Raw genomic sequence first — 16664 nt, 5'->3', positions numbered from 1 at the left:
TCCAGGCCTGCACGCTCTTCCTCACCTGCCAGTGCCCCTGTCCTCACCCCGGCAGCCTCTTGCAGGTCTCAACTCACTAACATCACTCACTCACCCACAAGACTAAATCACATCCCTCTGTCAGACTCTTCCATAGCATCGTGTGCTCTCTGTCAGCATCCTTAGCACAGTTTGCCACTGCAAACTTACTTGTGGGATTTATTCATTTGTGTAATTCATGTAATATCTGCCTCTGCATTATGGTTTAAGCCAGATGAGGGCAGGGTCATGTCTGTTTCGCTGATTACAATGTCTAGAGCCTGAAACATTGCCTGGCACATGACAGATGCCAGCAGATATTTGCCAAATGAATGGCTCTTCCACGTAAGTGAGGATCGGCTGGGGAAGCATCTCCACCTGTTCCTTCTGTCTTTTTATGGAGCTTCCTCCTCTTGAGTGTCTGACCTCCTAAGATGTTATTGGCTCTTATAATCTGAGCCTTTCCCAGGTGCCAGGCTGGAAGCCTGCCTTGTGAGTGTGCACACAACCGTGAGCCACAACACCCAGATTTCTGCACCTGCATTTCACCACACCTTGTGACCAGAACAATGTTGATGTGTGGCTCACCCCCATGAGTGAGAGCGCCATGCAAGAAACACCCTTTCTTCCATCCATCCATCCATTCATTCAGCAGAGGTGTCTTGAGCACCTGTGATAGGCCAGGCACTGTGCTGGGCCCCGCAGACTCACACAACAGTAAGACACAGCTTTTGCCCTTGAGGAGCTTATAGTCTAGAGAAGAAAAGAGATGATTAAGCTGACATTTTTTATTATAGGACTATTAGGGCTATTGTTTATCGAAAGTGCTAATGTTTCATCTCTAAACTGGGTATTTAATAGATCAGAGGCAGGAAGGACGAGGCAGCCGAGAGTGCCTGCAAGTGCTGCCCAAACAGCCAGCCTCAGCCCTGATAGCTGGTTCTGTTTGTTTTTGAAGAACAGCCATATTGTTTATTCTCATCATGTCCAGACTGTACTCTGGTATATTCACAGAGGTGGGCAGCCATCGTCACAGTCAATTTTCGGACATTTTCATCAACTCAGCGAGAAACCCCATGCTTGTTGGCAGTCACCTTCCACTACTCCCACCCCCAGGCAATCACTAATCTGCTTCTTGTGCCTCTTCTGGATGTTTCACATAAATGGAACCATTTCATCTTATGTGTATGGCGTTTTTCACTTAGGAGAGTGTCTTTCCTGTTCATAGTTGTAGCATGTTTCAGGACTTCATTCTTTGTTGCCAAATGGCACTTCAGTGTTTGGATTTACCTCCTTTATTTACTGTTCCTCAGTTGATGGACATTTGGGTGGTTTCCACTTTTTGGCTATTACAAATAATACTGCTGCGAATATTTATGTACGACTTTCCGTGTGGGTCTGCGTGTTTATATGATGTCACTTTCTTACTTGACTCCAGCTGTGCCCCACCCACTTCTCTGTGCTATTATTGTCTAATAGATTATGTTGCTATATGTGGTAGACCCACAGCATAATTTTATAGTTTTAGATAATTATACAGTTTTATATAGTTGCTTTTAAAATCAATTAAAAAAAGAAAGAAGAAATATGCTTTTATACTGTTTTTTATAATTACGTGATTAGCTTTACTGATGCTCCTTGCTTCCTTATAGATCCAGATTACTATCCGGAGTCCCTTGCTTTCAGCCTGAAGAACTTCCTTTAGTATTTCTTACAAGGCAGGTTTGCTAGCAATGAATTGTCTATTTTTTTCAATCTGGGGATATCTTTATTTCATCTCTTTTGAAAAATAGTTTTACTGAGTATTCTTGATAGGCTTTTTCTTTCAACTTTTGAATATGTAATCCCACTGCCTTCTGGCCACCAGGCTTTCTGATGAAAAGTCAACTGTTAATCTAATTGGGTTTGCCATTTCTTTGTCTTCTAGCATTTTTACTGTAATGTGTCAGTGTATTTTGTGTTTATTGAATTTAGAGTTTATTGAGCTTCTTGGATGTGTAGACTAATGTTTTTCATTAAATTTGGGAAATTTCCTCTGTTCTTTAGATTGCATAATTTCTATTGATCTGTCTTTAAATTTGCTGATTCTTTCTTCAGCCACTTCAAATCTGCTATTAAGCCCCTTTAGTGAATTTTTCATTTTGGTTCTTACATTTTTCAACTCCAGAATTTCCATTTGATTCTTTTTTTTAATAATTTCTAAACCTTTATGGGTATTTTCTATTTGATGAGAAATTGCCATCACACCCTTCTTTATTTCTTTAAGTGTAGTTTCCTTTAGTTCTTTGAACATATTTATGATGGCTACTTTGAATTCTTTCTGGCTTCTGGCCCCTCTCACAGAAAGGTTCTCTTAACTGTTTTTTTCCTGTATTTGAGTTGCACTTTCCTATTTCTTTTACATTATTTTTATCTTAAAAATGTATGCAAATTTATTTTAATAAAAATAAATGTTAAGGTGTTTATTATTCTGAAAAATAAACAGTTTTGGACTATATACTGTGTGATTTCATAGACCACCAGCACGTTACTGCCCCTTCCCAGGGTCCTCATCTCCATGTGAGAAGCATAGGTCTGGGTCACTCCAGGGTCAAGGGGTCTGGGAAGGAGAGCGTGCCTGTTCCTGGACTTCCACGAAGGCCAAAGCGGGTGTATTTTATCATCTGCCTCTCACTACTAGAATGTCTTACCATGTTTGTTGTTCTATCCCCCAAGCCTAGAATAGTGCCTGGCACCTAGTGAGTGCTTCATCAGTATTTGCTGATTGAATGTTTAAAATATTGCTTAGGTGGGAACGTGATAGGGCTAGTGGAAGTAGAGACTGCTGCCAGACTGTGAGAGTGGTTTCCTGAAATGCTGAAATGTCTTCAATGGCTTCCATTGCCTGTGAGATACAACTCACTCTATCATGTGGCCTACATTGTGTTTGTATCATAAGATTACATTTATCAAAATAGTTTGTGCTGCCAAGAACTGGTCAGACAAATTAAAAGAGCAAAAATCAAGAGGCCAAAAATAGACTCCAGTGTATACTGGGATAAACAGCATTAACTCCTTAATATCATCAAATAGTGTTCAAATTTCCAGTGTTTGTTTCTCTTTCTCTTTAGTTGTTTCAGTTTATTTGAATTAGGGTACAAATAAGATCCATGCACTGTGATTTTTTTGTGTGTGTCTCTTAGGCTCTGTTGATCTATAGGTCCTCAACCCCAACCTTTTTTATTTTTCCACAGTTTATTTCTGGACGAAACCTGGTTATTTGTTCTGTGGAGTCTCCCACAGTCTGGATTTTGCCAGTTGCTCTCTGCACTGTGTGCTAAGATGTCTTCTGTCCATCCCATAAATCTCTTCTGACCCACAGGCTAGAGCAGATTCACATTTCACTGGTTTAATTTGTTTTGGCTTGGTCTGGTGTGGTCTGGGCAGCGCTACTTCTAGCAGGAAGGACATACCGCCTGGCTCTCTGCTTTACTGTTATGTTAGTAACCACTGATGGTCAACAAGTTAATTCAGTAGAGGTTGTAAATTGTGATGTTTTAATTCTATAACTCTTTTTTGTTAATTAGCCAGTGTTTTAGTCTATTTGTCTATAACCAAATACCACAGACCAGGTAATTTATGAAGAACAGAAATGTATTTCTCACAGTTATGGAGACTGGGAAATCCAAGACTAAGGCACTGGCCTCAGGGGAAGGCTGCTCTCTGCTTCCAAGATGGCTCCTTGAACGCTACTGTGTCCTCTGGAGGGCGGAACCCTATGTACTTCCATGGCAGAAACTGGAAGAGCAAAAAGGTCAAACTCTTTTGTGACAAATTAACCTATTCGTGAAGGCTCTGCCCACATGACCTAAACACCTCCCCGAAGGCCCTGCCTCCCAACACTGTTGCACTGGGAAGCAAGTTTCCAGCACGTGAGTTTTGGGGGATGCATCCAGACCCCACCGCAGCCCGAATAATTCTATAAAGAAACTCTTCCTCCATCTACTTTTTGGTTCCTCACTGGTATCATTTATATAAAAGAGATAGGATAAATGGATTATTCTTCTCACTTAATTACCTGATTCAAATCAGTGAATGAGTTTGCTAGCATCCTTCAACTGTGATCAATTAAGTTTGTTCTTTTTTTGGTAACATTGTTAACTCGTGGCCTTAGGCATATTTGATTTGTTTCAATTCACTGTAGATACTATTCTTTTTAATATTGAAATTGTCCTGTCTTTGGCCAGTAGGAGCATCTTCAGATTAGCTCCTGATTCCTTTTGGTAAAACTTGGTGGTCTTCGATAGTTTTACTGCTCTGTGGTCTGTAACGTGTTCCAGGTTGTCATGCACATTGCCTTCTCGAGTCTTGCCGTCAGCTACTTCTCCAAGATGCCCTGGTTCCTTTTAGTGGTGTTTGAAGTGGTATTTGAAGACTACTGTCTCAGAGCTAGAGGCACTCACTGATACTAGGTTAGTCATTATTCTAGAGAGAGTAAAGAGATTTTTTTTAGATAAAATAATCTTGAGTTTATATGGATACTTCCAATTCACCTTCAAAACTCTAAAATTAACTTCTTAGATCTTACATCTCTACTTTCTTCTTCCTAAGCTTGGAATCCTGGTTGTCAGCACCCCCAGATATGATAGAATTAGATCATCGTGTAGTGACTTGTTCGCTTTGTCCTGAGTAGACATGCAGCAGGCTCAGAGTAGTAGTGCCAGCACCGCCACTACGGGTGTGAGTGCCAAAAGCAGTTTAAGGTGGATTTGGTTTTGTGTTTTGTTTTGTTTTTTCAGCTCAAAGCACTTAATGTAAGAAAATACTAGAAGAGAGAAGCACTGGAAGAAAACAAATAATAGCATTGGAGTGGAAAATTCTTTCTAAGCATAACCCAGCAGCCATCATTAAAGGGTTGGTCAAGAGATGATTTATAAATTTGGCAAAATAAGAGAAAAAATTCTATACTACCAAAAGTTACCGCAAAGTAAAACTTCCACAGACTCACACTTGAGTATCTGAGAAACTCACACTGAGTACCCTCACCACCTGTCTTTGGTGGCCCCTTGGCACCCCTGCAGACCCGCCTTATAGCTTCTGGGGTGTGGGGGTGTTTACTGTCTTTACGGATGGCAGAAACTCGGACTCTGTTGAGTTTCTTGTCCAAGGTCCTGTTGGATGGTGGCAGAGTGATGGCCTAAGCCCAGCGTGCTGCTATCACAGCCATTCTCCTTGCAAGGAGTTAGTAGGATGGCCAACCCCTGTTGGGGCTTGAAGAGCTTTAGTGGACAGGCAGGTGTCTTGCTTGTCCACGTAGATTACAGCACCTGCCCAGATGAGCCCAGCCTTGTTCTGCTCCCCCCAGCAGAGTGCTGCTACTGCTCAGGAGCCATGAGAGGTTCAGGTCCTTCCATGAGGGTTGTCTGTGCACGCAGAGAGCAGAGCGTGGAACTTTCCGAATCCAAAGGGGCAGGACCTCAAAGATCCCACCCTCACTTTTGTTCAGGGGTTGATTGTTTACTTTGCCAAAGTGACCCTACCTTGGTGTCTGCTGGACTATCTGCTCCCTCTGTGCCCATCCCCAGCACCATAGCTCACACTGTATTGAATTTCTTGCACTGGGCTCTCCCTGTAGGAAAGGCATTGTAAGCTACTATAGGAAAGGCATTATCCTCAACTTAGAATGGGCATTTAGTAGATTTATTGACACAAAAAGCAATGAGATGCTTTCTGTCTGAATCTACATTGAATGATTTGAAGAGATAGATAATTTGACTTACGTTGTAGAAGGTCAAATTGAAGAATGACTATCATCTTATACTTTCTGGAAACCTGTTACTGAAAATGTTTTCTTTTTTCCAGGTGATATGCGGCATCCAAAGCGAGTTCAGCAGACGGATCTGGCTGCAACACTAGCAATAGGGCTTGGTCTGCCGATTCCAAAAGACAGTGTAGGGAGTCTTATATTCCCAGTTGTAGAAGGAAAACCAATGAGAGATCAGTTGAGATTTTTACATTTAAATACAGTACAGCTTAGCAAATTGTTGCAAGAAAATGTACCGTCATATGAAAAAGGTAAATCAATCCATAGTTGTTGACTTCTATCAGAACCATATGTTTCCATTGAGCCGGTGTTTTTCTGATGTTTCTGTGGTGTGCAGTTTGTCACAGGAATACTTCGTAGTCAACATTCTTTGATTATGCAAGTGTGTTATTGTTTTCTTAGAACTTTAATTGTCACCTTTAGCAACACCCATAGATGCAGTTATTTAAGTGAAATTCTTTCATAAATTTATTTATTCTACAAATATTTACCAAACTCTTGTTATGAAGGAGGGACTGCTAAAAGCACCTGAGATAAAGCATTCAGCAGTGCAAGCACTCTGCCCTGATGGAACCTTCCAGAGGAAGGAGAGAAAAAGTACAGCGATAGATGCCAAATGGTGACGAATCTCTTAGGAGCAGAATAAATGGGGAAGGTATGGGGCGTGCAGGTGGGTGGGAGCCATCGGGGCAGGCCTGGCCTTTGAACAGATGTCTAGGAGGGAGTCTTGCAGCTGCGTAGTGCAGACAGGGTCCTGCCATGGGACGTGCCTGCAAATTCAAGGAATGACCGGGGCCAGAGCAGCCAAGGGAGGGCAGAAGGATAAGACATCCGAGATGTGAGGACCTTTCAAGCGTTGGAGGGGCTTTTGCCTTTGTCCTGAGTTAAGGGGGAAGCTGCTACCAGACTTCATGCAGGGCCTGAAATCTTCAGCTTGCCTTTTCCAGGGCGCTCTCGGGTACCTTCATGGAGGGTTCAGCCTTGTGCTGTAGGAGGAGAGCAGTGAGGAGGCGGCTGCCATACTTTGGGCAGAGGTGAGGGTGGTGAGGGCTCAGGTGATGGCGGAGTCCCGGAGAAGTGGTTGCATTCTGGATACATTTCGAAGGTCGTGCAGACAGGATTTACTGGTGCACTGGTATATAAGGTACAAGCAGATCAGAGGTGTGAAGAATAGCTCCAGGGTTTTCAGCTGAAAGGAAAGAACTATTTCCTAGGGGGGCAAGATGGTAGGAGGACCAAGTTTGTGAGGCAGGGTGCTTGTGGGGCGAGGGTTTGGTGTCCAGGAAGGAGGGAGTGAGCAGCTATGCCAAGTGCTGCTAAAATAAGATGAAGAATTGAGTACTGACTGTTGGACGTGGCAGGGTTGTATTGTTGGTGACTTTGTCAGGAGCAGCACATGCAGCTGTTGGGGCAAGGCCTGGCTGGCTGGTGCAGGTGAGGGGCTGCAGACAACAGATGCAGCAGTTCCGATGGCAGTAGGAAATGGACTGGGTCTGAGGTGGATGTGGGGCCAAGAGAGGGCATTTTGTTTTTATTTTTAGGCTGGGAGATAGTTGGGGTGTTTATGTGCCCGTAGAAATGATCCGGGAGAGGAGAGTGCACCTGCCTGGGACATTTCAGATGATTTACTCTGACACATCCAGTTTCATCAAAATAACATGATTGACACTGGGATTCCTTTGAGAGTCTGGAGGCGGTGGGCTTCTATTTTGAGGCAGCATTTAATGTGATGTTGGCAGGTTTTCCTACTTGAAGTAGTGAACAGAGTGAACACCGTGAGTTTGTGTGGCGATATAAACTGACCTCCTTGAGTCATGTGTGGAAGCCTGAGTCGCCTGCCAGCTGAGGAATGGTTGGAAACCAGGTGCAGTAAGTGGAGGAGAATTTACCAAGCGCCAGCTCTCGGTCCTCAGATGGGCCAGGCAGGGCACTTCATTGAAGGTGAGGCCTGGCTACAACGCACCTTGCTGTCTAGACCAGGCACAGGTGTTACTTTTATTTTTGTTTTTTTCAAAAATAGTATTAGCTTTGTAGCTGTTGCATATTTGTTGTTTCATTAATGTGTCCTTTTTTCTATACTAACAAGCAATAAAGACACCAACAAAATCAAAAAAATGTTGGAGGGGTTGTTTGCCTCTTTCAGAAACAGCAGGGTAGAGAGAAACCGAGAACTGATGCATGTGGAAGGAAATGAACATAGGACTGTTCCTTGGCCGAGAAAAGAGTTCACGGGGTCTTACATCCCAGGAAGCCTGGTGTCAATGATCACGTTTCCCAAGACAAACTTGGGTATGTGTTCTGACGCTGAAATGTAGTTTTGAAGCCACAACAAGGCCTGCAAAGCCCTCTGTGGTACCTAGCTGACAGCTCACCCATCTGGCTGTCTTTCAGTCTAGTGGGACCAGCTTCTTACCTCAGAACCTTTGCACACGCTGTTTCTACTGACTGGGTGCTCTTTCCCAGTTTTCCACCTTGTTAATTCCGGGGCATCCTTTACATTTCAGCTTAAATATCAGGACCATTCTTGCCCCCCACCCCCACTCCCAGTCTAAAATCTCTTCCTCCCCACTACCAAAAATCTCTCGTTACGCTCTACTTTTCCTTCATGTGATGTAATCACACTTGTAATTACACATGTGCATGCGTGTTAACCCTGCAGGATCCAAGCAGGCAGGAACTGTGCCTGTTGGCTCACTGTTGTATTTCTTGCCCCTTGCACGGCCCCAGGCATGTAGTCAGTGTTCAGTAAATATTTGGATGCATGTACAGATGTCCCTCGTGTCTCTGTGACTCCTCGATAGAGAGGCAGTGGAGTGTAGACTGAGGTGCCCCGCTATGTCTCTGTAGCTCCTGGGTCGTGGGGTATGGACAGAGGTGCCCCCCACTCCTGGGTGGTGGGTATAGCAGTTAAGGGTGCCAGCCCTGGAGCCAGACTGCCTGAGTTCCAGTTCCATCTCCAGCTTTTACTAAGGAGCTCTGTGACCTGGGCAGGTGATTTGCCCTCTGTGTCTCAGTTCCCACCTCTGGAGAACAGGTGTGGTACTCATCCTTGCCTCATAGGATCATTCAGGGGATGAAAGGAGTTAGCTGCTCAGAGAGGTGCCAGGCACTGGCACTCAGTATAGGTCATTAGTGCTGGCTGCAGTGAGGGGTCCGCAGGCCTTAGGCTTCATGCTCCGGAACTTATGCCACGGGGCCCTGGAACCCAGCAGCCAGGGCACCTGCAACAGCTGCTGTGTCACTGTGGTGATGGGGGAAGGCCTGAGGGCATGCTCACAGTGTGCTTGGTGCAGGGTCCTGTTGGACGGTGCAAGGCTGATAGGCGTAGCTGAGGCTACCCTTGGAGTGGCTCTGCTGGAGCCAGATGCTCATGTTAAATTCCGGGGAGTCTTGGAAAGGAAGTTCTTGCTTTGCACACTGGTCTAGTCAGAAGCGAGTGTGGTCCAGACAAAGACTCAAGACCAGCCAGCCCTGGAAAGGAAGCGCATCAGCCTCGACCTTGAGCAGCACGCCATGTCATCTAAAGGGGGAGTCAGGAGCAGCAAAGGCTGGGCTCATGCAGAAGCAGGGCGTCCACATTAGCGACACAGCTCGCCAGTGTGAGCAGGGAGGGGCTTGCAAACTGCTGTCCTTTTCTGAAGAGAACTTGCAAGGAGGAGAACCCAGGTTGAAGGGTGGGTGGCGTTAGTGCAAGGGAAGAGGGGCCCGGACTGGAAAATGGGCCTGGCAGAGAAGGGGTCTGGCCCCTGCCGGCCCAGTCCTCACAGTGCTGCAAGGATTAGAGAGGTTCTGTAAAACCATGGGCTGTTAACGTGGTGCATTTCAGCACTGTTTTTATATTGCGCAGTGAAGAAAAGAGTGGAAAGAAACACAGAGAGAAGGGTTAGGAGGAGTAAGACCAGGTGAGGGAGGCAGAGGAAGACCAGGCAGAGCAGTGGACAGACACTTGTGTCCTTTCATGCGCCAAGGCCCAAGGGCCCTGCAGTGCTGGGGCTGACAGACCAGCACCCTCAGCTTTTATGGTTTTACTGCAGGTGCTCCTGCCCCCTCTCCCCACGGAGAAGTTCATCTTCATTAGGTGTCAGTCCCAAAAATTGAAGACTTTACCATATGCCATGAATAACTGCATACTTTGAAACTATATACATGTATGTATGTCCATGATGTATGTGTGTGTGTGCGTGTAACCTTTCTGTCTTCTTGATAGATCCTGGATTTGAGCAGTTTAAAGTGTCAGAGAAGTTGCATGGGAACTGGATCAAACTGTACTTGGAGGAAAATAATTCAGAAGTCCTTTTCAACCTGGGGACCAAGGTTCTCAGGCAGTACCTGGATGCTTTGAAGACCCTCAGTCTGTCCCTGAGCACACAAGTGGCCCAGTACGACATCTACTCGATGATGGTGGGGACTGCTGTGGTTCTGGAGGTACAGATGCTCACATAGAGTCACGGATCAGGTGTTAAATTGATTTGATAACTCAGCCAAAATATTATAGTTTACAATATATATATTGGTGTTAGTAAAAATGGAAAATACTAATTTTCTTGTCTTTTTCATTGTGTGTCCTGATTTATGACAATGCACAAAGTATTGTCAAGTATTAAGTGGCTTCACAGGCTGCAGGTGATAAAAAATCAAGCCAGCATGGCAGTTAATTAGAAATAACCTTTTATTGGGCTTTCTATAATAAGTGGGTTTCTTCAAGCCCAGCAGTCTGCAGACGCTGCCGTTGTCTCTGTCCCAGGTTCTCACCCTGCTTCTACTCAGCATCCCGCAGGCGCTGCACAGAAAGGCTGAGCTGGACGTTCCGCTGTCTTCTCCGGTGATTTCCCTGCTCTTTTATTTGATGTTCCTGGTTCTGTCAGCCATTCACGTCATTGTATGCACCTCTGCCAAGAGCTCGTGCTACTTCTGTGGCCTCCCGTGGCTGGCGGCGTGTGGAGTGATGGCGTTGATCTCTGCCCTGCTCTGTGCGATCGTGTCTGTTCTGACCAAGATGTTCATCCGTGGAAGTCTCCCGAGTAAGGTACGGCTGCTTCCTGGGAGTACGACATTGTCTTTCTGCACGGGCTGCTGTTGCTATTTCAGCCGGTCTTTCATTTCTCAGATGCTAGTTGAACACCTGGTGTGTGCCGAGCACAGTGGGGCAGGGCACGGCGGGGGAGTACTCTGAGTAGCCTTGCCAGGCCTCTGGGTGTCCTGACACACGTGTCCAGAGCTGTGTTGGGAAGTCACATGCCTTAATTCTTGGTTAGCAAAACAGTGTTCCTGCACTGCAACAAAGGTGTTTGTAAAGAGCTGCCTGCCACAGAGGAATGGGCACCCCACTGATGGGGGTGCACGAATCAGACCATCTCTCCACAGAGGTGTCTGAGCTGCAGCGGAGGGAAGAAGAAACAGTCAGCTGGTTGGACACTAGGGAGGATTAAAAGGAGGCTTGGTCTTCCTAACTCATCCTGTTGTTTTAGGAATCTACTTTTTCTCCTAAGTCCAGATTTCTTTTCAAGGCTGGCATTTTCCATTGGAATTCTTAGTCTTTGGCCTCTGCACCTCCATCCGTTAGCTGGGTGTTGGTGGCTGGGCAGTGGGGGAGGAGTAGATGGCCTCAGTCAGGTCCACAGTGCTGGAGCCCAGGACCAACGGGCCCAGTGCAGTGACTGCAGGCCTTACTTGCCCCCCTCCCCCATGCCTATGTAGCCCTCGTCCCCTGCCCTTGTCACAGAGCCATCAGAGGCCCTTTGCTATGTGTCTATCTTGTCAGGCCATAGGTTTCCCTAGAGCTGGGATTACCTTTGCCCACACTGGCATCCCTGGGGCCTAGGTAGGGTCACAATATCTCCCTCTCTGTTGTACCCAGCTGTACAATAAATAGTTATCAAAAAGAATAAGTGACAGTAATTGAGTCCTCATCTTTAATTTTGAATGTTTTAAGTTAGCATATTTAAAGGATAGTACTGTGATGCCAACTTTGTTATTTCAACAGGATTAACCATTTCAGTGGAAACTTTCAGGATTGCTAGAAAATTCATGGAGAAATTATATGCCTCGTTTGGTAGAATGTATCATTGGGGTTCTTTGGTTTCAAGCAGCAGGAACTGGCCGTGGCCAGCTGAAGACCTGGGCTCTGCAGAGGCACAGAGGAGGGAACATGGAGGGCCTGCAGAAGCCACTGGGCGAGCTCTTTGGGCTCCATCACCGCGCAGAGGGGTCTAAATATTTTCAGGCTCTTTTTTGCTCATCTTGGGATTTGCAGTCAAGTGTGAGGACAGCTGACTGACCATGCTGTGTCCACGTCCCCCTGGCTGGGGTGAGCGCATTTTGACTCCCCCCAGTTGTGTCCTGGGAGGAGGGGCTGTCCCACTGAAGAGGAAAGGGCCTGGCAGAGCTGGGGAGCAGGTCCTGGGCTTGCGGAATAGCAGGTGTCTGTTGCAGGGGATGATTTATTGTGCAGGCAGTAAGGTGTGTGTAATTATCTCTTACAGAATACATTTACCTTTTTACAGAATCCAGCTCCTCCCAACTCAGGGTGGTCAGAGTTAGACCTTCTGATGGTGTTTGGGACAGTGGGCCACGTCGTGAGTTTGGGTGCCAGCAGCTTTGTGGAGGAGGAACACCAGACCTGGTATTTCCTTGTGAACACCCTGTGTCTAGCTCTGAGTCAAGAAATCTACAGAAGCTACTTTCTGAGAGATGACGGTGAGCCTCAGTGTTGCTTCCGTGTGGAACAAGGGTTTGCTGGTGCCACGCCAGCGTTGCAGGACAGGACCGGCTATGACACGCGGGAGCAGGACAGAGTGCACGTGAGCTCCTCTCTCTCAGAAGTGCTCAGAGGCCATGAGAAGTGGATGGTGCTGGCCAGTCCGTGGCTGATACTGGCCTGCTGCCGGCTGCTGCGCTCACTGAACCAGACGGGCGTGCAGTGGGCCCACCGGCCTGACCTCGGCCACTGGCTCACCAGGTGAGAGCACCCGCCTGTGGCCGCAGGCTGGACCTTCCACAGCTGGCTGATCACAGGCTAGGCTCTTCTGTTTCTAAATTTAGGTTTATTTTACATATTAAGAGGATAATATTTGAGATCTGAAAAAATAGGAAAGTATACCAAAACCCACAAATCAATGTTGAAAGGTGAATTTATTTTGAAGCTAGCCTAATAGGTGTGTTTTATTAGTACTGAATCACTGTAATTGTTCATGATTGAAAGCCTGTGAGTTTTAAAATGACCATAGTAGTAAAGATACACTTTTGGGGTCCAGCTCACTGGTGACTTGTTCCGGACTGCCGCTGCCCATCCTCTGGGCCATGGCCCTGTGCACTGTGCCCTTACTTGTCACACCCTTGCTGACAGTCCCCATGAGGTAGCTGTGGAGTGGGACTAGGCCAGCCAGGCACAGCGGGACAGGGCCTATGTGGGCAGCTCTGCCCTTCACCCACCCTGTTCTCGCCCCATCCCTGAAAGGGGCAGAGCCAAGTGGGGGAATCTTTGGCCACCTCCTGAGCCTGTCACCAGTGGCTAGAAAACCTAATAGAAGGAGGGAGGATTTGAAGTAAGGAGTGAAGTAAATAGTAGAAACTTGAAACTTGAAAAAATCAAGATTTGACTATATTGAAAATTGTAACTGTCTAGCAATGAAGACTTAGGAAACTAAAGTGAAAGAGCAGCAAAATGAAATAATGCTCACAGCGAGAGTGACATACAGGGAGCTGACTGCTGTAAACAATGTCCATCAAAACTACCAGCAGAAAAGAGGGAAGTGCTCACTCCTGGTGATTAGGGCACTGCACGTTGAGTGACAAGGTGTTGCTTTGTACCTATTAGGATAGGGAAATAAAAATAAATGATAAAACCCAGTCTTAGTGAGTGTGTGAGGGCTGCTAGGGCCATATTACTGGTATAGTTCTTTTGGAAGATACTTGGAAATTCACATCGAAAACTATGAAATTATGGATTCCTCTGACCAAGTAATTCTTGTAGGAAATTTCTCCTAAGTATTAGCTAAATTAGCCAAGCCTTTGTAAGCCCGTTCATCACAGGTCAGCATCTTTCAGGCGCCTGCCTGCTGTGTGCTGGCAACTTTCAGTTGCACAGCAACCCTGGGGAGAGGACGTAGTTGTACCCACTTATCGGTGAGGAGGCTGAGAGGGAGTGGAGCTAGGGGGAAGCCACGTGGGACGTGCTGGCCTCAAGGCCAGAGCCTGCGCGCCTAGAGCGGCTAGATGCATTATGGACCTCTGGGTCCCGGAACAGCACAGTGACACCTCATTTCTTATTTCTCTGGAAAACTGAAGCGCAGGGAGAGAATCAGCTGGCTGTCACGCCCAGATGCACTGAGCATGCGCGTGGCATGTCCCTCGGGCGTGCAGTGCTGCCTGTTGCTTGCTCCAGACCTTCCCGCATCGTCAGTCTCCCTGTGAGATTATTCCCACCAATTTGTAAAGAGACCTCTGTTTTGTACCTCCCAGCAACCTTCCACGCCTTAAAAGGTGTCTAAACCTGCTTCACTATTGCTTTTTTTCCCAATTGTGATATAACAGTAGCCCCCCATCCCTGGTTCTGCTTACCCAAGATCAACCATGGTCTGCAAATATTGTAGTATTTTGAAAGAAAGAGAAAGACCACATTCATATAACTTTTATTACAGTATATTGTTACATTTTATTGTTAGTTATTGTTAATCTTGTGCCTAATTTATAAATTTAACTTTACATATATATATAGGAAAAAACAGTATATGTATATATATATAGAGAGAGAGAGAGAGAGAAAGAGAGAGAGAGAGGATTTGGTACTTTCTGCAGTTTCAGGCATCTACTAGGGGTCTTAGAACATATCTGCTGCAGTTAAGGGGGGACTACTGCATAACAATCCAGAACGGTGTGTAGAAATACATACGATTTAAAGAGCAATAATAAACAAACGCCAGGTACCCCCTCCCAGGTAAGGCCCAGGCCCTGATGTGGCTCTGGTCTGCCCCTCCCTTCTCAGAGCCCCAGCCCGACACGGACAATGTCTTTCCTCAGCATTTTCTGAAGAAGTTTTTCCATTTGTATGTATACCTTGGCAGAATATTTACTTGTGCTTTTAACAGCTATTAACTTTCTGGGCTTTGACTTGTGTCACTCAGTAAAACAGAAGGGACACTAGCCTTCCCAATGTTCCCACTTGGGCTGAGTAGCAGGCTGGTGGCAGGACCAGGCAGCGGCTGCACCACAGGGACAGGGGCAGGACCTCAGGCTCTATCCTCAGGTGAGCTGTCAACTGCCACACCATCTCCTCACCCAGGAGCAGGGGACAGCAGACTGCACGAGGCTGAGCGGCTCTACTGAGTTGATCCATGTTACCGAGTAAATGGGAGAGGGCTAGAGCCAGGAGGCGAGCTGGGTGTACACAGGCAAATATGAGGCTGCCCCGGAAGAGGGTGTCAGGGGACAAGAGGACTGTTTTATGTGTCGCTGCCTGGCCTTTGATCATCCGGAGCTAAGGGTGGGGCCCTGGTGAGTGAAAAATGAAGAGTTCAGGTTGCCAGTCTATTACTTGTTACTTTTTAAGAACCTTTCTGTGAGTTTCAATAACCAACAGTTTTATTTTATTTTTACTTTTCAGGAAAATCTGTTATTTTTAATATAGTTCTTGGAAAACCACTTGGTATAGATTGATAGCATCGCTATTTGGTAGTAACTTTGGCATTTTCTATCTTATTTCAGCTCTGATCACAAAGCGGAGCTCTCGGTCTTGGCTGCCCTCTCCCTCCTTGTGACTTTCATGTTGGTTCAGAGGGGCTGCTCCCCCGTGTCCAAGGCGGCCTTGGCGCTGGGGCTGCTAGGCGTCTATTGCTACAGGGCGGCCATTGGGAATGTGCTGTTCCCGTGGCAGCAGGACAACAGAGACATTTCAAAGTAAGTGAAGTAAGTGCACGGGCAGACATGGTGGTGTGCTTGTAGATCTATTTTAATATTTGATGTTCTAAAAAAAAGCCATACTGGCTGGGCGCAGTGGTTCACGCCTGTAATCCTAGCACTCTGGGAGGCCGAGGTGGGCGGATTGTTTGAGCTCAGGAGTTCGAGACCAGCCTGAGCAAGAGCGAGACCCCGTCTCTACTAAAAATAGAAACAAATTAATTGGACAACTAAAAATATATAGAAAAAATTAACCGGGCATGGTGGTGCATGCCTGTAGTCCCAGCTACTCAGGAGGCTAAGGCAGGAGGATCACTTGAGCCCAGGAGTTTGAGGTTGCTGTGAGCTAGGCTGACGCCACGGCACTCTAGCCCAGGCAAAAGAGTGAGACTCTGTCTCAAAAAAAAAAAAAAAAAAGCCATGCCAATCTCTAGAGCACTGGGGTTTGGTGTTTGTGAGTTGGCAGCTACTAGAGCCTAAGAAAACGTCAATTAATGGCTTTGTTAGGGCCTTTTTTTTAAGGAGACAGACAACTTGGAAGTCATGTCATTGAAATTTATTTTTTCAACTAAAAATAAAACCTCCAGGGTGTAAGATAGACATACAGATGAGTACAGATTGATGTCCAAGTTAATGGCAACATATAGTTGCAGGGTTCAGTTTTGCTCAGTCAGGGGGTTACTGCAGTAATACACGTGACAACAGTAGGTGCTTCCTAGCAGTTGGGAAATGAGGCACGCTAGGGAATTCAACTGTCCCCATGGTTTTCAGCGAGCTCCTGTAAGGGGCCAGGAGCTCACGCCAGCTGAGCATGTGAGTGCTGACTGGGAGGGCTCAGTCATGAATACCATGTTTTGCATGTCACAGTGGCTGCTTTTCTGTTTTTAATGGTGCTGTGGTGAAACAGACTCCCTCCCTGTCCCAAGGGGTGGGATGAGCAGAGGCCGTT

General features: G+C 46.3%; 1 protein-coding gene across 2 annotated transcripts in view; it reads left to right on the top strand.

Annotated features, from left to right (window-relative positions):
• The window catches only part of PIGG (phosphatidylinositol glycan anchor biosynthesis, class G), a 38468-nt gene that overhangs the window by 10993 nt on the left and 10811 nt on the right, over positions 1–16664 (top strand). For both annotated transcript variants that reach the window (XR_001138006.1, XM_012656750.1), the window contains exons 6-10: positions 5860–6072; positions 10029–10246; positions 10566–10847; positions 12325–12779; positions 15524–15715. Coding sequence is in view for 1 of the 2 variants with exons in the window: in XM_012656750.1 (XP_012512204.1) it covers positions 5860–6072; positions 10029–10246; positions 10566–10847; positions 12325–12779; positions 15524–15715 (1360 nt within the window). In the remaining variant the exon portion in view is untranslated. The remainder of the gene's footprint in view (positions 1–5859; positions 6073–10028; positions 10247–10565; positions 10848–12324; positions 12780–15523; positions 15716–16664) is intronic.

The sequence above is a fragment of the Propithecus coquereli genome, unplaced genomic scaffold, assembly GCF_000956105.1.
Source record: "Propithecus coquereli isolate 6110/MARCELLA unplaced genomic scaffold, Pcoq_1.0 Scaffold518, whole genome shotgun sequence".
NCBI lineage: Eukaryota > Metazoa > Chordata > Mammalia > Primates > Indriidae > Propithecus > Propithecus coquereli.
This window is presented reverse-complemented; position numbering and strand designations above follow the sequence as displayed.